The sequence below is a fragment of the Apteryx rowi genome, unplaced genomic scaffold, assembly GCF_003343035.1.
Source record: "Apteryx rowi isolate R43461 unplaced genomic scaffold, aptRow1 scaffold_157, whole genome shotgun sequence".
Lineage (NCBI taxonomy): Eukaryota > Metazoa > Chordata > Aves > Apterygiformes > Apterygidae > Apteryx > Apteryx rowi.
In genome coordinates, this window is record NW_020447830.1 from 898,389 (window position 1) to 923,364 (window position 24,976).

A 24,976-nucleotide genomic window follows, 5' to 3' on the forward strand; every position below is an offset into this window, starting at 1 on the left:
GCCGAGGCGGCCGCGCCTCCGCGCGCTTTAATTCGCCGGGAAACGCGGCTGCTCCGGGCCCGGCCCGGTTCGGCGTGGCGCGCCGGGGCCGCCGCCGCCTGCCGCTGACCGGGCTGCGCTCGGCTCCCCCGGCTCGTGTCCCGAGCGCTGCACGCAGCGAGGATGCGGGGGCCGAAACGTGCCGAGGGCCTTCGGGTTTCCCTCGCCTCCGGACGTGGAGGCACCGGCGTTGCCGCTGCGACGCGCGCGGCGCCTGCCCTGACCGCTTCCGCGCCGCGGCACAGTGCGGAGTCTCGGCGCAAGCTCCAAGGTCGGAAAAGCCCCTTTCCTGATGGGGTGGCGAGGTGCTCTTCGAGAGCCTGCCTAGGTGAAGGCGGTGTTCGAGAGCATACAGCTGCAACGCTGGAAACTTTCTGTAGTTAATCGTGAAATACTGTATACTAATAACAACGCGAATCGGGTGCTTAATGAATGTCTCTGGGGTATTTCCAGGCTGCTGCTTTGGTTTTATGCCTTGCCTGTAGCATGGGTTTTGCCCCCATGAAGCTACTGCAGGAGAAAAACCTTAGATATAGGTGGAGCATATTGGATTCGCTATAGCGGGCTGAAAGCCTGCGCTCACAACAGAAGAAAACAGTTAGGTATCTACCGTGAAAGCTGGGAAGAAGCTTCAGCTGAAATGGGTGGTTGGGTTCCTGCCCCTGCCGCCCCCCTCCCGCAAACAATTTCGGATCGTGGAGACAGTTCTAACCTGATGCCTCTGTAATGCCTAAACGAGGTATTTGAGGATCCTAAATGTGTGTTACATACCACAGTTGCATTGCTTTCTTGTCTTTGCACTATGAAAAGTGTGGGGTGTTTTGTTTTGCTTTAATAAAGCACCTAACAACTTTAAATTGGTGATTCTCTACTGTATTGCTCATCTTGTTTTTTGGCTTTAGGGTGTGGTGTGTGTGTGTTTTTTTTTTTTTTTTTTTAAGGGGGCTGTATTCCAAATCCTCTGTATTAGGAGATATCCTAGTGCTATTTATGATAACATTTTCTTCCAGCATTTGTATCTTTTGAGGAACTTTTAACTTTTGGGGAGAGAACAGGGCAATAATTTCCCATGCTTGGGCTTCCTCTCACTGCTAAAACTTTGGCTAACATTAAAGCTATTTACACTTTTGATGCAAAGTGTTATCGCTCTTGGTTTCAAGAGCTCAGTGATTTGGGGGACAGGCTTGAAATAGGCCAGAAGATATTAGGAAGTTAGTTAGGAAGGTATTTGCATTTCTTCCCAAAATCAACTTAGTTTGAGCCAATGAGAGACAGAAGAAATTTGCTGAAATGCGGCTTTTCTGTAGAAGTAAATATGCTGTCTAACAATATCGCAAAAGTTTTTGTGAAACCTGAAGCTTTGGTTCCTCTTTCTTAAAGGTTTATAGAGTAATTCTAGATCTTCTGAGCAGAGTGTGGTCCTGTCACACATAGTAAGCTCAGGCATGTCCTTTCTGCTGTTGGTTAGTTTATAATCAAAAACGATAACCGTGTAAATCATATCTTGTATTTGTAATGGTCATGAGTTCCTTGATTAAAAAAGAAATACTTGCCTCATAACATTAGTAACAGCGGTTACTAATTTCTTTTTTAAAAAATGAGGTGTAAAGAACATGTTTTAATACAGTTAGAGCAGATGGACTTCTATTTCCTCCTGAACTGTTGCACAAATTACTCCTGGCAAATCCATGTATAGAGCAAGCAGTGAATAAATAGGAATGTTGAAAGCCTGGAAAGTCTTTTAGCAGCTTAAGATGATGGAAACTGTGTAAAAGGAAAGGTAGGGTGAAAAAGGAAAATGATAACTAYGGCAGCAAACAGATTTCTGGTCTGAACTCTGATGGCATTCTGGGGTGCGCAGGACTCTTGAAAGTGGAGCCAGAGTTGTTTGGGTACATATGTTTGAACATGAGACAAATACTGGTCACTTTTTTTAACTGTAGAATTGTAATAAAACAGATAAAACCATGAAATAATTGCTTTAAAAAAGAATTTTTTTTTTTTCATTTAGAGTCTTGAATGAAAAAAAATCTCATTGCCTTTGTTTGTTATTGACTTTGGTTGTTTTTCGGGCTAGCTATTTTGTGGTACATGTCTTGGGAAGATATGCATAATGTATAACTAGTTATACTGGAACCAGTATGACTTACTTTGTATTACATGTACTATCTTTTTAAAATTTTCAGGTACATCAGATTAGCTGCTGGGAATACTTTGAAGTGTCAACAATGAATTTGATGTTAACATTATTTTTTTCTGGAATAGTTGCCTGTTGTGGTAACTCTACTGGTAATCCACTATCCAGGTTACTCCTAGTGTCCTTTGATGGCTTCAGGGCTGATTACTTGAAAACCTATAAACTTCCCCATCTCCAGGAGTTCATTGAGGACGGCGTGCTTGTCAGACAGGTTACAAATACTTTTATCACAAAGACTTTTCCAAACCATTATAGCATAGTGACAGGCTTGTATGAAGAAAGCCATGGCATTGTGGCTAATGACATGTACGATGCAGATGCCCGAAAAACATTCTCACAGTTCAATGATTCAGATCCCTTCTGGTGGAATGAGGCAGTTCCAATTTGGGTAACAAATCAGCAGGGAAACAGAACAAGTGCTGCTGCCATGTGGCCTGGTACTGATGTGAAAATTCACAATACAACCCCTCACTTCTTTATGAAGTATAATTTCTCAGTAACATTTGAGGAGAGAGTGGAGAAAATTGTTATGTGGCTGAACAACTCCAACCCACCGGTCAGTTTTGCTACGTTATACTGGGAAGAACCAGATGTAAGCGGGCATAAATATGGACCAGATGATACTGAGAACATGCGCAAAGTATTAGAACAAGTGGATAATCATATTGGTTTCCTTACTAATAAATTGAAGGCATTAGGTTTGTGGGACACTATTAACGTCATAATAACAAGCGATCATGGAATGGCCCCATGTTCTGCACAGAAGCTGATTATACTGGATGGCTGCATTGGTCGCAATAACTATACTCTCATAGACAAGAGTCCAGTTGCTGCAGTGCTGCCAAGACAGAGTACGTATTTTTTTATTTTTTTTAAGTCATACATTGAGAATTAAATCTTGTTTATCTTATTACTTAAAAAGTACACAGGTAGTTTGTTCACATCTTTTGCAAAACCAGTCTAGTTCCTATTGCACAACTTTGATGTAATGAATAAGGTAAAGAAAGAATGTCTGTATTTAGAAATGTCTGTCTTTTGGTAATCGGTGCATTTCCTATCAAATTGCTATGGGTGCTAAAGGTGGTCCTGGTATAGCTTATTGATAAATCAGTAGGCACATCATATGCATGCTCTTCTGTTGCTCAGTCATTCAGTTATACAGTTGTAATTCACGATGAGCATGAAATAAACACTTGGGTTTATTCAGAATTAAAAATGTCATTGTCTAAACTTCCAAGTTAAGAAAAAAAAAAAATCTAAAACCAATTTTGATTGCTTTACCACTTTTGCTTCTGTGAATGAAACTTCAGGTTTTGTATGTTAGGGTAGGTACTAACAGGTATGTCTTAAATCATGACCCTGTTGGTCTTCTCAGAGTTTCCCTAAGTATGGCCAGACTGAAGCGATTATAGTGAACAAAATGATCTACAGAGAACAAAATTTAAAATAACTTTCACTGATTTGGATAAAATACTGATTACTTCTGCGTATGATTACTTTCTCTTGATTTCCCTGCTTGAATTTTGGTCCCTCTCCTACCCCCTTCTGCCCTGCCAAAGTCCAAGGAGTAACTTGAATTGTAGGTCCTAGACCAGAGCCATGAATCTGCTGTTTAAAAGGGGAACAAATTGTGAAATCTACCTTGATATGTATAGCATTTCATCAGGGACATGGAAAAAATCCTTTTCTACACACCTTTCAAAAAATCATTGTTCTGAAAAGACTGGATTTAAAGTTTAACGATAGATAATTGCAGTAAACAGGACATAATTCCCGGCTATTTCACATACGATTTTTTCTTGACAGACAAAACATATGTATATAACTTACTGAAAAGCTGCAATGATCACATGAAAGTGTATCTCAAAGAAGAAATTCCTGACAGATTTCATTACCGTCATAATAAAAGAATTCAACCCATAATTCTGGTTGCAGATGAAGGCTGGACAATTGTGCAAAATGAGTCACTTTCAAAATGTAAGTGCGTCTTCCTCGTTTGTGCTCTTGGTGGCTTGCATTGGTAAACAGTTTTGTTTTTATTCCAGCGGTCTGTAGGATGGTCCTGGCTTAGTGATTAGAGGCCTTGTACTGTGCCTCTTTGGGAAGGTCTCAAAGACAGCAGTTTCCAAAAGCATCCTCAGCCTGAACCTGGGGTGTTTGAACAGATGAGGAAGAGATGGGGGATATTCCTTTGGCTTGAGGAATAGTCCACTTGACTGTGTTCAACTTCATAGCCTGAGGTATACTTTAAGAGTGATCTTAGGTGAGTTATGCAGCCTCTGTGTCTCAAGCTTCCACTGGCATATGGCTTAAACTTTTTGAATATAAAATACATATGGGGAGTGTAAATTGAAGATTGCAAGACACAACACTTAATGGTATTATACATATCTTGAGAAACAAAATAAGTGGAAGGAGATACTAAAGCTAGCAGGAACACAACAATAATTGTCCAAGAAGCCAGGGTTCTCACTGGGTCATTAAACAGCATGTTTAAAAAAAAAAAACAAAACCCAAAACCACCAAAATCCAGGTGTTATGTCACACAGTGCATTGCTAAGCTATGCAGTTTTTTGCTGCTGGATGCCATGCATATCAAAAAATATATATGGTTTCAGAAAGCAATTGGACAAATTCTTGGAAGAAAAAAATCTATTAATGGGTATTAAATACAAAGATACCAACTTTCAGGGTGTTCCTGAGCAGCTAATGGCTAGAGGCTGGATGGTGTGCCAGGGAATTAATCACTGGGCTAACCCTGCTGGATGCTTTCCGTACTATTTAAGACCACTGTCAAAGGCAGGATGCTGGGAAGCATGAACTGGTTTCACCCATCTTGGCTGTTCTTGTTGTCTGCCCTTTGCACATTGAAGTTTGAGTTTTCTCATTATTTGTACAAAAGTGCTGCTTATGATGTAAGATATGGTTGTATTGAATTTCTCCCAAATTTGCCACAATCATCTTCAAACTGAATCAAACCATAAAAAATGACAACTCTGTAGAGAATAATTCCATGTGTGTTCAATGTTGTTGACTTCATCTACCTAAAAATAGTTAATAAGTCTATATTTAGAAGTAACAGCATTATATGAGTTGAAGTGAATCACTCTTCAAAAGAATTTGGCTTGCCAAAGCTTCCCAAAGGCAAGTGGTGGAGGGTTTGCGCATCAAACTTTAGAAGGCTACATAAATAGCTATTTTAATGTTTATTGTATGTGTCTTCACGGACAAAGTGGCAGCATAATGTCTGCACGAATATCAATACCAATGCTATTCTAGGAATGCCAGCACACACCAGCCCTCCTACTTAAAAGTTCAAATACGGGAAACTTCATAGGAGAGGCAACTTGGAACAGCTCTATTCAAAATAAGTTAGTGGGTAGAAAAAGGAAAAACTAATCAAGAAATGCAAGATTGCATTAAAAAAAAGAAGGAAGAAGTGGTACAAGTAGTATCTTTAACATTTTCCACTATTATTTTTATTATTATAAAAAGGAATAATTCAAGTATACCAAACTGGCGAGTGTGATTTCACCTAAAGCAATAAGAATTGTAAAATTTCAAATCAGAAACTTTAATGAAGCAGTCAAGAAGGCAGTTCTGGAGGCAGATTGGTTAAACTGTGACGAGCGAGTCTTCTTAAAAGAAGTCTAAACCTAAATACAGTCACTCAAGTTCTGTGCTGACTGCTAAGAGAAATTGTTGACATCTAGAACAGATTTTGAAGGTATGTTTTTCAGGCATGTTATTAGGATATTGGACTATGGCTGCTCTTTAGGTGTTTATATTCCAAAAATCTGCGTATTTTCTTAAAAACCTACCAAATGTCCAAGCACTGGCAGCCTTGTAGCCAGTTTTGTTAAATGCTTGTCACAGGCATCATGATCCTCTGGCTGTTCTTTGCTTTTGACCGTTTAGGGATTTATTTCAGTATCCCTTTACCTGAAGTACTTAATGTAATAAGCATGATCTGAGAGTGCTTCAATATGCTTGAGCTGAACACTATCAAGGGGAAAGTGCTTGGCTTTTTGAAAGCAGTTAAAGCGTCTGCCTTGCAAATTCCAAAAATCTCGGAAATGCAAACTTTCATTCCAGCCACTGACTTCTTGTGGAATGGGAACACCCATTTCAGCTTTGACATAAGGAGTAGGAGGGGGAAAACTGCAAGAGTTGATGACCAAAAGGAAAATGGATAACTGGGGGGGGGGAATCGTGACTGAAGGCCAGTAAGGGAAAAGACTGCTGGGGAGCAGGAAGGAGGGAAGGAACTCTGAGTTCCAGGTTTTGATCAAAGGATTGCTTATGTTTTCTGTATTAGTCCTTGGTTAAAGCATATGCCCTTTTGAGGGCAGGGGAGAGATGGGGAGGAGCATGACAAATCCACAAACAGAAACTGCGATGCTAACTCTGAACTCTGCCTTTCTCCAGTAGGTGACCACGGCTATGACAACGCTCTCCCAAGCATGCATCCGTTCTTGGCTGCTCGCGGGCCTGCTTTCCGTCGAGGTTACAAGCAGAGCACGATGAACAACGTAGATATTTACCCGATGATGTGCCACATCCTGGGACTGACGCCTCAGCCCCACAATGGAACTTTCAGTAATGCTAAGTGCTTGCTGGTTGACCAGTGGTGCATAAATCTTCTGGAGGTGATTGGTATAGTTATCGGGGCCCTTACAGTGTTGACTGCTTTCACCTGCCTTATAGTAATGTCGAAGAGTAGAATACCTTCTCCGCGTCCGTTCTCCCGACTTCAGTTACAAGACGACGACGATGATGATCCTTTAATCGGATAGCGTGTAGGGAGCTCAGCCTCACTTGCTAAATGGTGATTTCAGGGGATGAGTCTGAACTTGCACTGGACAGCATTCTTTGATGCACTTTAACAGTATCTGTGTAAAATACTGTGCAGCCAGAACCTGCTAACTTTTTCATGTGTTACGTGACTAGTAGTCTTGTAAAAAATATTTTCAGAAAGAAATATTGACAGATTGCTTTCTGCTGGAATTGATATTTAGCAAAATAAGTTTAGTTTTTCATTCAAGCCTTTGAACACTTCTAAAATGAAACTTCAGACTATGAACGAGGGAGGATAGACTGCTAAGTGAATTTTAACATTCGTAAATGAAAATTACTGTTTTTTGTATTAAACTTAAGTTAATGATGACTTCTTTTAGTGTTCTTGTACCCGTATTGGAAGGAAGATGATCTCTTTTTTTCTTTTTTTTCTGGGAGTTGGAAGAAGTTCTATTTGGACAGTATATCTGGATTTGTTCTTAAGAATTGGGGATAGAAGGTGGAGAGAAGAGGTGCTGCTACTTGTTTCTACTCTAAGCCAGCACTGTAAGAAGAAACTGATGGGGAAGGAAACCAGTGAGGAAGGAATTGGTGCAGGGAGGATCGTTTCTGTGCTGACTGCTTCCACCTGAGCCACAGAGCGTAYGGGTCAGCAGTCGTAACACTGGGTAGCTGGAGCTGAAGTTGCTAGCCGCAGGTCTGATGACCTTGTGTGCTCTTGAAGAGCCTCTTGACTTTCGTTCCACGCTGCTGCACTTGGAGAGTTAGGACAGTACTACTTGCTTACCTCAGGGATGTTGATTTAATCTATTACTTTCTGGATTACTCAGACTGATGGGCTGCAGTAACGAAACTACTGCTGTTAAACCCTGTGAAGCTTTTCAGATGCAGACTCTGCTGGATGCTTTCATGTAATAAAGGTGGGCACTGCCCTTTGTGCCAGCTGGTAACTGTCTTCTGAAGGCTGTTGTGTGAAAAAGCAACAAGCTGAGAATTTAACAAGAAATCTTCATGCAAAGACTGCAAACTTTTGTTTTAAATGCTCAAATCTTAAAGGTTAACCTGGCTTTTGAGATAAGATGATCTTTTGTCTGTGGGGTCGGACTTGTATAGATTCAAAGTTCTGTCCAAGACCAATGCTAATGGTTCTCTTAAAAAGGGAATTAAGAGTTTCATTTAACCATCAAGGCTAGTAACTTGCTGTACAAAAAATTAATTTGATTTAGAAAGCCTTAATGGTACTTCGTCTTTCAGTAAGGTAGGAGTGTGAGGTTAAAATATTAATGCTAACCCCAAAACAGAACTACAGCTACTAGGTCTTTTTTCTACAAGTTTGGCAGTTTTAAGAACTGATAATTCTAAGTGAGATAGGTGAGATACCTGATATCATACAATGCTGTTTCTTGTTCGTAAACTCAAATTCAGTGAAATTTGGCATTAGCCACAGCCTCCTTTTAGTGATTCAGCTGAGAGGAAGCATGGGCGTTGGAGAGGAGGGTTAACTTTAACTGCCCATGTGAAAAAAAGTTTTTTGAATGTTAAAAATAATGTACTGAAACTTATTTTTCTAAATTATATCTTCCTGTTGAGACTTCTGTTGTACTGATAAAAGAACAATGTTAAAAAAAAAAAAAAAACTGTGTTGCTTTTTGTTGACTACTGCTTCCTGGATAATACTTTACTCTGAACTCAGACCACTTGAAAAATCTGTACTGTTGCTACCAGCGTACTGGATTTTTAACTCTCGCTGTAATATAGTTCTAACAAAGAACTGGACTGTTGGATGATTTGAAATAACTAATTACTTGCAGTAACAGGTCAGGTTAATGAGTCTAACAAGGGAGAAGTGTTGTTTTGCAGGGCAGAACTCAGAAATGCTGTGAAAGGGGAGGATGCTTCAGGACCCTCCTCTATTGGGAGAGACTTGCTGGTTTCTTATGACTTTGCTGAATAAAAACTGCCATGCACAGAGGGTGGCACGCTTCCTGGGAGATGCTTTGCATCTTCTGGATACTGAATAGAAGTAGCTTCATCTTTCTGGCAGGGTGGGCAAGACCCAGCCATACTCTGATCAAAGCTCAAGKTTTTTTTTCCTTGAAAGTAAAACAAGTCAGTAGGGTAAGTAAATGCTCTGCTCTAGTCTTCCCTGCCTCCCTTCCCCAGAATAGTTCAGTCTTGCACTACATGATTAATGTACTTTCAGTTAAATAGGTCAGGGTTAAAAGTTACCTCTAAGATTTTAAATTATCAAAAATACAAATGCTGACTGAGGAAGGTGCATCAGTAGTACTAATTTGAAGTATAAATATTGCTATAGGAGGAGAAAGCTAAGCCTGTGTAAATGCATTGCTCCCTCTAGGTAACACCTTTGATAGGGATTGCAGTGGTCTGCACTTTAACTCCTGTGAAACCAGAGCATGAGGAGTAGTATCCGGCAGAACTTATTACCCTTCTACTTCTTCTTCTGCCTTTAGCATAGAGACTGAATAGTGTTCTGGGGGAGGGGTGGAAAGCTTTGAAGTTTAAGAATGGAATTAATAGTCAAGAATACCCAATCTTTCACCTGGCCTAAACCACAGGGGAAGAGGTATATGATAGTCTAAGCTACAACAGGGAAGTCTACAAAGTCTACAGGAAAGAGGMTGAATGCTCAAAGCCACAGGACACTTCAGCTTATCAATATCCGCTGGTGAAATAGGGAGCAATGGTAAGAGTTTTGTCCTCCTTCCCCACATACAGGTTGACTGCTGGTACTGCTTTGCTTTATAAAAATTGACATTTCATTACCTCTTTGTTCTCCAAAGAAGGAAATCTGAGCACTGTGTATAAGGTCTTAAAAAGCCCAACCCTGTAGAGTTATAGCACCAGGGAAAGCTCCAGAATTGAGTTGACTTCAGCTAACCACAGACTGCAAACTCTTGTGCTGGGCTTGTAGCAAATTATGCTTCCAGCTGAAAAGAATGCACCACTTGCTTATGAAAATAAACCAGCAACTTTATATATCTATACATGGTACCATTCTTAGTGCAAAATAAACAGTGGAGATCTTGTTAACTGAATATCATTCAAATTAGGAAGTCATTATAGAAAGGCCTTCCATTTGCAGTACTGCAGATACTGCTATTGAGCTTACCCTTTTTATATGCTTGTAAGAATTTTATTAGTATGCCATCTAATAAATGCTCTCGTTAACCTTGCTGTGGTACAAATGCATTATCATTTCGTGAAAGGTCTGTACAGCAGCACAGGTATGATCAAGAGAGTACAGTATCCATGGCCAAGCAGGGAAGAGGATTTAGAAATAAGCCCACTCTATATGAATGTTATGAAACAGCAAGACTGAACAACTGCATGTTTGTCATATTCTTCCCCCACACAGCTCGAGAGTCCATGTTGTTTCATMCTCACAGGGAGCACCACTCTGTACAATCCTTTGTTTTCTAAAAGCTGTCTGTCTGTCTTGGGCTTTTTTTTTTTTTTTAAATGAAACTGCATTTATGGTAAACAGCACTAGTGTAGATTTTTCTTAGTAAAGTTGGGGAGAGTTTTTTGGTAAAGAAACTACATTAAGATTGTTGGTAACAGATACCTGTGATTTCTGTAACTGATAGCAAAGCAGGAAGCAAAAGGTCTTTCCTATAAAAACTTGAACCTAAAATTCTTAAGTTATATCACACTTCTTTATTAAAGTTAGTCTTTATTAAAGTCTTTATTAAAGTTAGTTATACACTATGCAGAATACTAGAAATATCTGGGGTGCATGTGGTTTAAGGCCATTCTCCACCAGCCCTCCCGCCAAAATTAAAGTTTTTTCCAGAATTATTTTAAATGAAGCAATCACACAGTGTTTGACAGCACATAGCAAATATATATTTCAGCTTCGACATTTCCAAGCAGTAAGAAAACATTAGACATCTCAGAGTATGTTCCACAGGTCAGTAAAGAAGCACAGAATCATGCAAGTTTTTCAATTCCCAAGCTTTAGCTACAAGCCAATATATCATGTATTCAAACCCACTTTCTGACAAACTTGTTCATAAATCATAAAAGATACTAAATAGACATAAAAATCCAAATCCTCTGTCCTCCCCCACTAGAAAGGTAAAGTCTGAAGAACCTCCCATCACAAGTCTGAAAAGCTGGTCTTTTTCCCCAGTGGTACCATATGTGCTTTCATGTTCATTAAGCATACACACACACTAACTTAAAGCAGTGTTTAATACAGCGAGGCAAATATCCTAACAAGGTAACTACCTACGAGGTTATTTACGAATATACCTAAACAATAAGGAAACATGTTTTAACCTGAACTGAAATACCTAAATGTTGAAAGATTTCAGTTTTCTACAAAGTGTCATTTTACCCTCTTCAGAAAGGGTCTTACAGTGCAATGCAGAACAATGAAACTGGARAGGATTCTCATGCTTGCGTTCCCGACCTGTTTCAGATAGTATGTATGTTCCCAAATGCATTGACARTGGAAACTTACTGCTCTTCCCTTGTCACATGTTTGGGGAGGTAGGACATAAATGCTACCATGACTGAATAATGCTGACTAACTTTGCCCCTTAAAGATCAGGGGTCACCTTGGCTGATCATAGACCYACACCTGTCACAGTAAAAAAGAGGGAGTCTAACGCACACCTCTGAGGATATAATCCAGTTAATTTAACATCTGCCGTAAGTATCACTAGGAAATTGCTATTAAAGCAGCATGTTCCAAAGTGAGGAGCTGAAGTAGCTACTGAAGACAGGTGGGGATTATGGCGTCTCTGCTCATCTCAGACATTTATTGTTTTTCCTTTAACCCAAACTGTAATCTTTCTTTAAACTGGAATACACAAAGTTTGTGCTCCAATAAGTTTTTAAGATGCAAATAAGAAAGAAAACATGGAATCAATACATCAATTGCTATCTGCCATCCATTTCTTGGAAGATAGCTAGGAAAGATTAGTAAGGATTTAGAAGTCTAGATTTGCTACTCAGACTTCACAAGCTTCTCCAGAAACTGCTGTGAACATCATTTCTGAATTCATCTTTCAGCTTGATAATCCTCTAACTGACCCCTGCGCATTCAGTTTTAGTTGGTGTCAACAAATTAGACTTAAGGCATACCTAATGGTCTGCTCCATTGAGAATGAGCTTTACAACGGCAGGCACAGCTGCCTCGGAGGTTTTCCTTCAGTATTTCCTTAAGAGAATGGGCACGTAGGAATACCAAACAGTACCCAGAACAGTAACAGCAGATATTACATTACACAGCACTCCATATCCCCAAGTTACGGAGCTGTTCCCCAACAGATTTGCTAGTTTCCTGCCTTCTTAAAGGTACTATTAGAGTTAGAATTTCAGCATATACCTTAAGACATTGGTGTCTTTCATTGCCTTCCCTCTCAAGCCTTCACCGCATTTAGCTGTGGTCTCTGGAAACCTTCCACATCAGAGCTTAAAGCTATGCAAGTGTCTCTGCAATCACYGAGGAATCCAATAGATTCTACAAACTGTCCAGTGCTCACTTTCGTCAGAAGTAACATGGCACAGTAGACTCATCACTGAGGCAGCAAGAAGTGAAAATTCCCGTCTGAACCCACTTAGATGTCATCCTTTAAGTTTAGAATTAAGTTTAGCAGAATAAGTTTTGGATTTCAGTTAGTCAACTTTTTTTACTAAGTCACATCATTAGTTTCTCTTGACATAGAGACTATCCAAGGCAAAGATGTTCTTATCTCTGTCCTCTAATGAGGGCTGTGGATAAAGCCGTTTCCACTGTTTCGCAGAAAGTATAATCCAGTTTTCAAATAAAGCATTAGCACTAATGCATGTGCACGCATCAGTAAATTGCACTTACAGAAATACCAGACTGAATATTTAAGTCAATTTGGAAAGAATTTTTTTCTCCTTCATGTATTGTATTCAGAAGCAAAACACACAGACAAATACCAACTCAAACAGGGAGAAAAAAAATCAGTTTTTGAAGAAGTCTGACAACTAGACAAGTTCTCTCACTAAACACCACGTCTTTCATACATTCTCACCTATCATTTAAGTGAGCTCACTGAAAAAGGCTGCAATAGAGGGAAGATTTACTTCAGCAACCCCCTCAAAAGAATCAGAATAATTTATAGTTTTGTCTGACTCAGGATTAACAGTTTTTCCTAATACAGACTTTCCCCTCAAAGAAAAAACTTCATTCTTATTCAATTCAATCTTATACCTTATTTCATATTAAAGCATGGTTTTTTTTCAGATTTAAGAGTACATTTTATAAGACTGCTCCTTAAAATTGTGTGTTTAGTCTTTAGAGGTGCTAATCATAAAGTTTTAAGGGCCCACCCAGACATACCAGATGAAACACAAGAGAGCAGGCAAGCTCACCCTAACAAACTGTCTTCATTGATGGATCTGAATTTACACCCAGTGGTGAGCTCCACAGCCCTCTGAAAAAGGCTCGTACAGCACGTTCCTTAACTGATCCATTAGCCTTGCTCAGGAAGGACCCTCTTATCACAGAAATATAACAGACTCCATTTGGATATACAGCTGTTGTGCTTATATGTGTCTTTAATCAGCCAGCCACAGGGAACTCCAAGAAAATTTAGTCCAGTGTAGAAGAAGCAATAGAAAAAGTAAAGACCTACATTTACCTAAAAATAAATTAATCAAGTAGTTTAATGCTGATTACTAAAGGCAGTACCACCTATATTAATATTTTGGGTGCTACAACTTACACAGGACTTAGAATAAACACACCTAGCTCTAAACTTAGACACTTAGCACTACGTGACCTAGCTTAATGTTGTATTCTGTAGGATTTAATCCTACGCCAAGTTATCTCTAATGGTGATCTATTATAGAACTTCCTTGGGCAGGGAAGAGAAAACTCAAAAGCACAGTTCTAGTCACACTCAGTGACTTGTTAGAATCTGAGACTTAAAAGCTCGCTGAAAAAAAGAAGTTAAATCACCATGTAATATTCTGTGAAGTGCACCTCAGTTGATGTTACTTCCCTATCAGCAGTTCAGGATGAGGTATTCAAGGTCTATTGTTACTACATGTATACTATATGTACGTGGATACATATACAGCTTTCCAGGTTTACCCAGAATATTCTCAACCCCCGAAAGATTAAGTGGTTGTAGAGTGAAACAGAAACATGCTCTTTCTGTATGTACCTGATATTTATGTACTCCAGTGTACCAATGGATCGGTACCCATTTTGTTTTACTCCACACATTTCTGCTGACCCACTTAATTTTGTGGAACTTTCTTTTAAGTGCCAAACAGGAAAAAAGCACCAAACTTTAGGGTGCCTCCACTGGCAAGTACTATTAGTCTTGTAATAGTGGCTGGGCAATTTCAGTATGTTGCACGTGCATGGTATTTATCTGGCTGCAGGTTAAATGCTTAACAAAAACAAAAAGGAAAAACAGAACAAGAATGCTGCCAAGAGAGATTCCTATGAAGTAAGCATAGGATTCTGTTTCACGGGCTTCAGGATAAGGCTGTCTTGGAACCACCTCAGCAAGAATATCTTTCACATCATTGAATGAACCATTGTTCGGCAGTGGGTTAATACCAAGCAGGTGGCACAGTAAGGGGTACAAGTCTGTAGCGTTCATGGCTTCTTTGGTGGCATTCCTTCTGAAAGCAGGCCCAAATGCCAAAAAGATTGGATGCATTTCTGGTAAGATGTTGTCATATCCATGATTACCCACTAGAAAGAAAAGAAGGATAAAAGTCAATATTCTGAAGTTGCAAAAAAAGCATTGAACCTTTTCCCATAGTTAGAATATTGCAGAAGAGGAACAGCCATCCTCATTTACTGTTACAAAGGTTTAGCAGAATCATTTTGATCGATGGTGCAAATGTCTCCTAGCAAATATTAAGTCATAGAAATATGAAGAGAAAATGCTTTAAAGACAACGGAGAGTTCTAGAAAAAAGCTAAAGTTCACACAGCACTAGTTGCATTGCCAAGGCCATCCTACATCCAAGTTTCCTTGATTTTGCTCAAGGAAAGACTCTCACTCTGCAACTGGACCAAATTTGTTAGAAGAAAGTCCAAGTAGAGTCTGTTTGACTCTTAGTAGCAGACAAACCTTAAGTTCTGACTGCCTTGACACGCTGTCTGATTTTGTGCACTATGTGCTCATTAACATGAAAAAAAGTTTTCCAATCTCACTACGAGGTGTCCAACGCCCTTTCCTTACAGGCGCACTAAAAACTCTGCAGAAGTACATAAACACCCAGACAAGAATAGCTGCTCCGATCAAGTATCAACAGCTGAAAAACTTGGCTGTCTTGCAGGTCAGCTTCATAAGCAGCAGCAAAGTTTAAAATAATTTCAGTTAAGAATCTTAAGAACGTATAAAACTATGGAAAACCATACTGGAAGCATCCTTTTGGATTTGGGATTTTAGTGAAATCACATAAGAAAGATTGTATTTGGAATATCACCGGACAGCCTCAGCATTTTGTGCACATTTAGAGACAAGATGCTTTCAAGGAAAGGACGCATGACAGAGGAAAGCTGAAAAAGGTCAAAACCCCCAAGTCAGGCACCTAAAAGATTTTTTCCCCCCCATCATCTAGAATGATGATGAAATCTCATCCTATAGGGCAAAACTTAATGCTGCAACCTAACCTTCCTCCAGTAACTCAGTCCTTCCAAAGAAAGGGTACATCATAAAACAATGCTTTTCACCCTTTCCTCAACAAGTTTAGTTACAACATTTCTTATCTCTCAGGAAGTGCTCATCATTTTGCTAGATCTTTCAAGAAGACCTCAAGTACGTGATCACTAAAACATGTGAATGATCTTATATCAGTAAATTTAACTTTGGAAACATAAAGTCCAGTTCCCCTCCCTCCCATAGCAGGGTGCTTCCTATTTCATTAGGAAACGAAAAAAGTAAACACTACATACTTAGCATCATAGTTTTCTCTCCCAGCCTTAAACAGTTTAACATTGTTTGAGGTTGAGAGAGAAAATACCATGTAAGGTCCCTGACAAGGAAGATACAGCAAAACACTATAGATGCAGAATACTTACACAGAAAATGGTCAGACTTATTGTGTACAATTTCCCATCCTTTATCAGCCAACGCTAAGATTGGCTGAATTTTACTGTTGTGTTTGTAATGTAATCTATTTGGGATCTGCTCCTTCTTATAAACAGTCATGTTGGGATGAGCATTGGCCAGAGCTTCATATACTTCATCCAGTTTTCCTTCAAAAAACCAAAAAACAAATAACTTAAAATACAATAACATCTACTACACTCATCAGTAATTGAAATACAATTCTCAAGAGAAAGAATAAAATGCATTTCCCCAAAGGTTATATTTAGCTGTATGAGACAATAGCAGATCACAACCTGTACAGAAGTTACTGCGAGAAATCTAGAATGACATTCACAGTATTCACTTGGCATCAGACTTAACAGGCTATTTCTAAGTAGTAGCTTTCTTCCTAATTTTAGAAAAATCCCTCATTACATAGTTGTCAGAACGTAAGCTTGTCACAAGAATTGCAGTTAGAAGGCATTTAGTCCCATGCAAAAGAAAACAGTTCCTCCTAGTTCCATGTAAAGCTTGAAAACAAGAAGATGGCTCCTAAACAGTTTATGAGGTTATTTATGCTTTAAGACCATATTGTGGCTTCCCCTCAGTTAGCTATGACCACCAGTGGCACTTACTTATTTATTTTGAAGCAGTTTGTTAGTTGCTTTCTTTTAAAAGGCCAAAGAGAGCAGCAACATTGTTTCTCAGCATCTCTGAATGCTTGTTTTCTTTATGAACCCAACTATTTATTTCTTCTTCTACAAGGTGCTCCAATAAACTGCTACATGTTTAGCCTCATTTGATTTCCAGTTTTGATCCTGTTCTACCATTTTGACCATCAAAATTTACCCAATTTAGAAAGAGTAGCTAGCTTTTTGCTGCACGGCATATAACATCATATTATAGGCAGTTGTCTGTATTACATTCCCTAGGGATAAGCAAAAATAGCTCATATTAATGTTTCAACAGAAGCCCTCAGGTCACAGTCTAGATGTCACTAGCACACTAGGAACTGCATGAAGATTGCGAAAGCTTAAGAAGGAAACACATGACAAATGTATGAAGAGACAGGGTGGACTGCAAGATTTTTAATCTAGAACTGTTAGGAACTTGGCATATGGCTAATAGCGCTATCTACTCCTTTATATTCTTGATATGCAACTCCTTTTTCTCCCCTTGTCACCTACGATACAATAAACACAAAAACCTCAAGAGCTGTCCTAAGCATTGTATTAAGATTACAAAATAAATATGCATTTTCATCCCCAATTCTTTACTTGCTTATTTCCAGTATTGAACTCTGTATTCCAGTAAAAGTCACTGAAGACCCAGAACGCAGCTGGAGGGCCAACACATGGAAAGGAGGAACAAGGAGACCCAGTGAGGACCAAAAAAAGGAAGTTTAGGAATCTGTACATTTTGAGTAGGTTTCTGCAATTTTTTGCAACCTTTAAGCACAGATTCCTACCAAGGACTATTCAGCGTGCATGACATTTCTTAATTCAACCAAACAGGAAACCTCTGCTGCATGAGTTATTTAAATACCTTGTGCTACACACATGCATAGTTAAGACAGAGAGCTAAGTTTACAGCTGGTCTGTATAGCCTCGTTTCAGCACTACAAGGTCTGAAGCACGGTTGTAAGAAGTCTACATTTTCTTTGTGGCCAGTACTGATATTTTTAGCAGATGAGTGGGATTTCAGTACATCCTGTCATTTTGACCTATCGCTTCGAGCAAGTTCTGCCTTCACGCCCAGCTGTACATCCTGCTGTGGGTGCTCCCGTGAGTTAGTTCCTCTGCAACTCCGTGTCCCAGAAAATGGTTGCCTTCAGGTACTAGCACAAGTCCTTAGTCTGACCTTAGACACATCCTGAAGGAAACTAAGGATAAAAATTGGTCTATCATTGACAGCATGCATGTGGTTTTGAACATTTCTCAGGATTTTTTTTTTAATTTTTGGACTCTAATGTCTTTAAACAGTCTTTGTTTTCTCTTTCAGTTTCCAGAGTTCAGTATAAATGCTGGAGGAAGCTAAAATAGTTTAATGTATAATGTTTCTCCTCTCAAACTGGCGTAAAAAGAGAAGTTCATCTCAAATCACTAAACTTAAGAAACACACTGAAGGTCACAGTGGGAGAGCAGAAGTCCAGATATGATAGAGACTCCAGTTACAGCAACAAGGAAAGAGACTCTGATTTAGTCTTAGAAATCCTAGATTGGTAACAAAATTAATTTACCCATGGCCAGCTTTCTATTTGCGATAATAGGGAGGAGAAACTCTAAATGCAGTAAACTAAGTTATTACACTAATTTAATTATAACAACATACTTATATTAAGTGCAAGAAAAAGGCCAGTATCACCAGCTGTGCCACACGTACCACTTTCATGAACATTCAAGTCATTAATTCCACACAGAATAACACACTAGAATGTTTAAGCTATTTTTTTTTTACGTCAGCTAGTTTGTGAAGATCCAACTTGCGGCTTTTTGTACACAACTAAGGTATTTAACTAAGAACTGACTATTATGCTTCCTAGGATATTAGGTTTTGTATATAATTTGACTCTTAAATGACAACTGTTATATTTAGTGATTACAATGAAGTTTATGTTAGAAGGATGAACAGTATTTTTGTTAATATTTCATAATGGTTCCTAGCAGTGTTTAATACACAGCTGGCAAGATGCCAGGTATTCCACTTGGTTGCTCTAATCCATCTCCTAGGTAAGAAATATACAGCCAGAGTAGCAGAAATCTGTTTTAAGTGTTCAAAACTTTTCTGAATGTCTTAATAAGTTTTATCAATCCCCTGGTTTAAACAAGACAAATGGAATAAGGTGTTGAAGAATTATCATTATGTATTTAAATTAATGCTATTTCATACCTAAATTGAGAATAAAGCTCATTGCTTTTTAATAAAATTACTGTTGTTTGGTAAGAGGAAGGAAGTAATTTTAACTGTGCTCAAAACTAATTCTGGTTTACTAGTAGTGTATAATAAACACCAGAACCTCTGGGAAAAATAGATCCAAGCTATTTCTGTAGTCCATTACAAAATCACAGAATAGCTGAGGTTGGAAGGGACTTCTGGAGATCATCGAGTTCAATCCGCCTGCTCAGAGAGAGGCAACTAGGGCAGGTTGCTCAGACCCATGTGCAGTTGGGTTCTGAGCATCTCTGAAGATGGAGGCTCCACAAGTCTCTGTGCAACCCATTCCAGGGTTCAACCACCCTCACAGTAAAAATGCAGTTTTCTTATGTTCAAACAGAATTTCCTGTGTTTGTGCCTGTTACCTCTTGTTCTGCACTGAGCAGAATCTGGCTCTGTATTCTTTACACCCTCCCAAACACTGATAAAATCCCCCTGAGCCTCCTCCTCTTCAGACTAAGCAGTCCCAGCTCTCTCAGCCTCTCCTTGCATGACAGATGCTCTCATAAGTCAAATAGCCTTTTTCTATTCAGTCCTCTAATTGCTGCAGAGGTGCTATTTCTTTCTGGCATTTTACCAGAGAGGAGAATCAGATTACACAGCTTTAAGAGTTCTCATTTACTGCATTAGAGATGCTTCAGCATTAAGTTTACTTTTAAAATTCCTTTATTTGGTAATAAGAACATTCTAGTCAGCACTACCATGTTTGTATCCATTAGGATGGCATTCCCAAACTCGGTTCTCATAGTACTGCTGATAGGAACAATGTCCAGCTATATGCACACGAGTATGCTCAAGCAGCAAATTAATCTGTTTGGACATTCCTGCACTAACATTTTCAAGTCTGGATTAACAAAGGAATAGTCTTCAAACTAGACAGGACAAGAGGTATTTGTTTAGAAATTTAAAGGTCACTTAGGTCTGCAAAATACCTTCTGGGGAGTTAAATAGAGTGCTATCCATCAGTGGTCCAAATAATGTTAGAGACCTGTAAAAAACACCTTCTCAAGACTCAACTTTAAAATTAGCACCTCCACCCACAAAAAAAAGCTATTTTTCAGGTTAATGCATTGCCACCAAGTATTTATAGCATTTGATCATCAAAATAAAAAGTGGCACTTCTGCAATCAGTGACATTAAACAGAAAGCTGAAACCTGAGCAATCCTTCAATGACTGCAGACTTCTCATTTTGATTCCAACAGTATTCTTACTCATGATCTTATCCACAATTAAAGAAAAAAAAAACAGTATGAACATAATTGGTCATCTGTTTGACATGAAAAGGTGGAAAAAATAAACTAAAAAGAATTATATAACAGCTCCCAGCTAATAGAATGACCAATGTAAGCTTTCTTATTTTGAAGGTCCCCATATGGTTTCAGTTTACAGTTTGAGTTTGAAATCTAATTCTTCAGCTAAGGCTTTAGCGTCTTGCTGAAAGGCAAGATATACAATATCCAATTGGTTATCTATCTAGAATGGCATTCATGCTAGATAATGCTCTTAGATTATCTTATTTCTCATAAGGACTAAAGGATATTTGAAATAGCAGTCAACAATACACAGATTTGCTCACTTTCCATTCCTGAATGTTAATCCAAGCTTTAGAAAGAGCTAGCAAAAAGAATAAGGAAGTGATTCTGCAGAAATTCCTTGTTCAAGGCTGATGTCCTATTGGCATCAGCACAGCTACTGCTACATCAGATGGGAATGAAGTCAGTAGACGTTTTGATAGTATTTTCTTCAGAGAGTTTTAGTGCTATAGCTCCTACCTTCTTTTGGCAAAATAGCTACTGCAGGAGAATAGTCAATCACATTATAAAGCTCTCTGTCCACATACTGATCAAGTTCGATGAGCCTTTCGGAGGATGATTGTGACATTCCATGATCACTTGTGATTATGACATTTATCACATCCCACAGCTTCGCTTTCTTCAGTTCAGACATAAGATATCCCAGCTTCTTGTCAATATCGCTAATTATCGGTCCCATAAGAGGGTTTTCCGGGCCCAGGATATGGCCCATCTCATCAGGCTGTTCCCAGTATAGGAGACCAAAGTTTATGGGTTCTTCTGATGTAAACCAGTCAATAAGCCTAGCAACTCTATCTTCAAACGAAACAGATTCATTGTACGGCATATAATACGTAGGAAGGACTCCATGTATTTTCACATCTGTTCCAGGCCACATAGCAGCTCCGCTTTTATGTCCTTCCATCTGGTTTGTTACCCATATTGGACTGGCCTCTTCCCAGAACTTTGAGTTATAGATCTCCATTTTGTTCATGGAGAAAGTTTCATTCAGAATAGGATCATACATCTCATTAGCAACTATACCGTGGCTTTCTGCATACAGACCTGTCACCATTGTATAATGATTAGGATACGTTTTAGTTATAAACACATTAGTGACCTGTTTGACATGAACACCATTCTTCATGGCATAATGAAAATTGGGAGTTGATACTCTATAGATGTAATCCCATCGAAATCCATCAAAAGACACTAACAGCACTCTGGGCTGGTCTTGCTGGAGAGGGAATGCAGTTGGAAGAAATAGTAAGCAAACTGCCAAGACTGTCCCGTAGCAGTTCACAGCTATTCTGGAAGGTATTCTTCCTCTCTTCTGAGGCAACATGGTATCTGTTGGGTAGAGACATAAGATTTGTTTGTGTTAACCTGGCTGTCAAAATGATAACTTAGTTTAAAAATGAGTAACTAAAATATCCCTTGCATAATTATACAGCTTGCCTGACTAACGCTGAGTGTTCCAAACATAAGAATGAGTCTATATACTTATCAGATGTATTAATATCTCTGTTTTACAGATAGGGAACTGAGACTCTACTATTTGTTGAAAGAAACAGCTTGTTCAACAACACAGTTCGCAGTCACTGCTTTAACCACCACACCACTGCCCACCTTCTTCGTTTTTTCCTCCCACTCCAAATATACAGGAACTCTTCCTCTCACAGTTTGAAAAATTCTCGAGTATTTTCTGTGTTCAAAGTTGTAAGAAACTGTCTTAAGAGAAAGCTTCTGGCTGATAAAACGTAAGACAAGGGGCAGTTCTCACCTTGAGAATAATAAAGTCCATTCCCACCAGAGCTTTAAAACTCTCAGTAAAGTCTTTTGAGCATCGCTTCCCTTTTGCACCAGTGTGGCAGCAGATGCACTAGCACCAAGCTTGGTAACCTAGCAGCTGGGAAGAGGAAGCACACACTGGAACTGGAGTGCTCTGTGCCTGCACAGTACCCATCAGCGAGGGGCTAGCAGCTAAAATCCATTAGTTCCTCAATCCCAACACTCTGTATGGGATTATTACATATGCCGAGGACAATTTGTAATGGAGAAATTATCAAAATAAGCTTTGCGTTTCAGACACAGCATTATATCCATTAAAAGGTTTTGACGCTTAAAAGGTGTCAGATCAAGAGTTACAAACAAATAGCATGAACGTCAGTATCCTCTTATCTAGAGGTAGATAAGAACCTGACCATAATTTTCCTATGTAACTGAACTCTTCTCAATCAACTAATTCTGAATTTTACTACCAAAGGTCATTTCTAGCATACAGATAACTTTAGGAACAAGAATGTATACAAGTTATACAAGTCAGCGTGCAGTCAAGTTCTTATAACTGACCACTTAGTTAACAGATTGGAAAGAGGTAGTTGAAAAATTCAGTAGTATATCACGTGGCCTGCAGCCATACCACAACTGTCCTGCAAGCATAAAACTCATCATTTGTCCTTTCCATGAAAAAGCCACTGATAGCTGAGCACAACCAACATGAAGTAAGCAAGAAATATGAAATACAATTCAAATCTTACCCAAGAACTGCAAGAGTTAGTGACCACTATGCACTGTGCCCTAAAGCATTTGCTCTCTAGATACTATTTTTCTATTCAGCATTAATTCTCATCATGTGACTCAAGGACCTTGACTGTTCCTAGCTATGATTGCCATTCCTTACCTAACAGCATGAGATGAGATATACATAGTCTCATATAAAATTATATTGACCTTCATGATTCATCAAGGGTTCAATGCCCTCCCCAAATTTCCCTCCCCCTTTCCAAACATACCTCCTTATTCATAACACAGTTCACCCAGTTGAAAGCAAGCACATATCTCCTATAAGCCCCCTTTCCCAGGAGAACTTCTCTATTTGTAACTGATATAAAATTCATGCTAATATTGCCCATTTCTTGGTTAAAGACGTCATTTAGCCACAAGACCAGGTAATGTTAAAGCCACTCCTGCAGGTGGACAGTACCGATACTTTTACACAGATCCCTTTATGTGCCCATTTTCAGTAATCCTCTGGAACCAAACACCACTGAAATTTAGCTGGAAAACAGTGACTGTATTACCAGTAAATCCATATTAATATCCTGGCTACATACACAACCCAGTTAATATGAAAAGTTACACTGCATTAACTATCTGAATACCACTACAATGATGTAGCTATCATTTTGGTAGTACACAAAGTATCTTCCATGGGAAGTTTTCCTACTTCAATTTCCCAACTAAGTCTCTCACATATATATTTACATCAAAAAAACAAACTTGCAGGCAGCCAGACGTTATGCCAAAGTTTAATACCTTCCAAAACTAAAATCCAGGCCTAGAGACCTACCGCAAAGAGTTAAGTGACACTTCAGATGAATATTTCCCCTTTCGGCACACACCACAGACCAAAGGCTACCTCATTCTGCTCTCTCAGTTTCACCCCATGCACAATTTCTCTCAGTGAACCTCGAAGAAGAAAGGAAGAATGTGCTGTGTCTCCCCCTGACACTTCCATTTACCTTAGCCAGTGGCTGAGTCATAATTCCACATTCTGGAGAGTGATGAGTATGAATTTAAGTCCTCTCAAGGGAAATCAGGTCCTTACTTCTGAACTTTACATAGCTAAAGATGTCTACACCACCTAATCTTTCAACTGTGTATTTTTAACAGATAAAGTTATGTATTTTTAAGGTCTTCCTATCCTGGTCTGCCCTGGATACACCCCAAGCACAGCTACTGAACTGGGCCCTTCCAGAGACCCAAGGGCGCAGCACAGGACTCTGGGGTCATACAGGGAGGCGGGCAGGACAGAGGCCCTGACTGCGCAGGCGGGGAAACACCACACAGAGCTACAGGCATTTAGGGGCACTCGGGACAGATAAGGACCTGCTCCATGACCTAAGCCAGACCAGGCAAGCGTGGGGACGTATCACGAGGAGCAGCCGGCACCCCCCATGCCCGACAGCTTTCAAACCAAGCCTGGACACCTCTGTAAAAGGTTCGCCTCACCCTGGCGGTACAACCAGGCAATGTAAAACCCGGGCTCAGGAAACCACGTCCGTTTACCACCTCGACGTGAAGGCGGCCACCCACCGAGGCCCGTCGAGGCCTGATCAGTCAGACCAGAGCTGCTCCCCACCCGCGGGGCCCTCGCAGCGGCCCTCTCCCCGCCTTCAGCCCGCCCCGCGGGGCCCGGCCCGGCCCGGCGCCGCAGGGGGCGGCCGTTGGTCACGGCAGGGAGGGAGACGGGAGCAAGGCCCAGCAGCGCCCGCGCACCCCCAGCCCCACGGAGTGCAAGGAGCCGGGGAGGCCCTGCCAGGCCCCTCCGGGAGCGGCCGAGGAGCCAGCGCTGGCCGTTACCTGTCAGCGTCCCCGCGACGGCGGGGGAAGAGCGACAGCGACAGCAGCACCGCGCCGACGGCCACTCGGCGGGGCCGCCGCCAAGCCCGCCCCGCGACGGCGCCCCGCCCCCAGCGGCGAGCTGCGCCGCTCTGAGTGGCCAGCAGCGCCGTCACTCAACCGGGAATAACGGTCCCCGGGAGGGGGGAGGGACGGGAGCCGCGCCGCTCTGAGTGGCCAGCAGCGCTGTCACTCAACCGGGAATAACGGTCCCCGGGAGGGGGGAGGGCCGGGAGCCGCGCCGCTCTGAG

The 24,976-nt window shown here is 40.3% G+C and overlaps 2 protein-coding genes and 1 long non-coding RNA gene across 5 annotated transcripts in view; 2 read left to right on the forward strand and 1 right to left on the reverse strand.

The window, feature by feature from the left end:
- Positions 1-109: 109 nt before the first annotated feature.
- On the forward strand, positions 110-7,403 carry ENPP4 (ectonucleotide pyrophosphatase/phosphodiesterase 4). 3 transcript variants are annotated; one of them, XM_026059391.1, is made up of 4 exons: positions 111-778; positions 2,226-3,087; positions 4,043-4,213; positions 6,665-7,403. In XM_026059391.1, exons 2-4 carry the CDS (start codon positions 2,268-2,270, stop codon positions 7,030-7,032), a joined length of 1,359 nt encoding a protein of 452 aa, XP_025915176.1. In that variant the 5' UTR covers positions 111-778; positions 2,226-2,267; the 3' UTR covers positions 7,033-7,403. The 3 variants fall into 3 exon arrangements, with proteins under 3 accessions (XP_025915178.1, XP_025915176.1, XP_025915177.1); XM_026059392.1 differs by having other exon boundaries at positions 111-310; XM_026059393.1 differs by having other exon boundaries at positions 110-3,087; positions 6,668-7,403.
- Positions 7,404-10,880: 3,477 nt separating this feature from the next.
- Positions 10,881-24,783, reverse strand: ENPP5 (ectonucleotide pyrophosphatase/phosphodiesterase 5 (putative)). Its single transcript, XM_026059390.1, has 4 exons — positions 24,687-24,783; positions 20,802-21,671; positions 16,085-16,261; positions 10,881-14,747 (listed from the first exon to the last, which is right to left on the reverse strand). The coding sequence occupies exons 2-4, from the start codon at positions 21,664-21,666 to the stop codon at positions 14,362-14,364; spliced, it is 1,428 nt and encodes a 475-aa protein (XP_025915175.1). The 5' UTR covers positions 21,667-21,671; positions 24,687-24,783; the 3' UTR covers positions 10,881-14,361.
- A 95-nt stretch (positions 24,784-24,878) lies between these two features.
- LOC112962863 overlaps positions 24,879-24,976 on the forward strand; it is an 8,706-nt gene continuing 8,608 nt past the window's right edge. The window contains exon 1 of the long non-coding RNA XR_003252431.1: positions 24,879-24,934. This is a non-coding gene — a long non-coding RNA (uncharacterized LOC112962863). The remainder of the gene's footprint in view (positions 24,935-24,976) is intronic.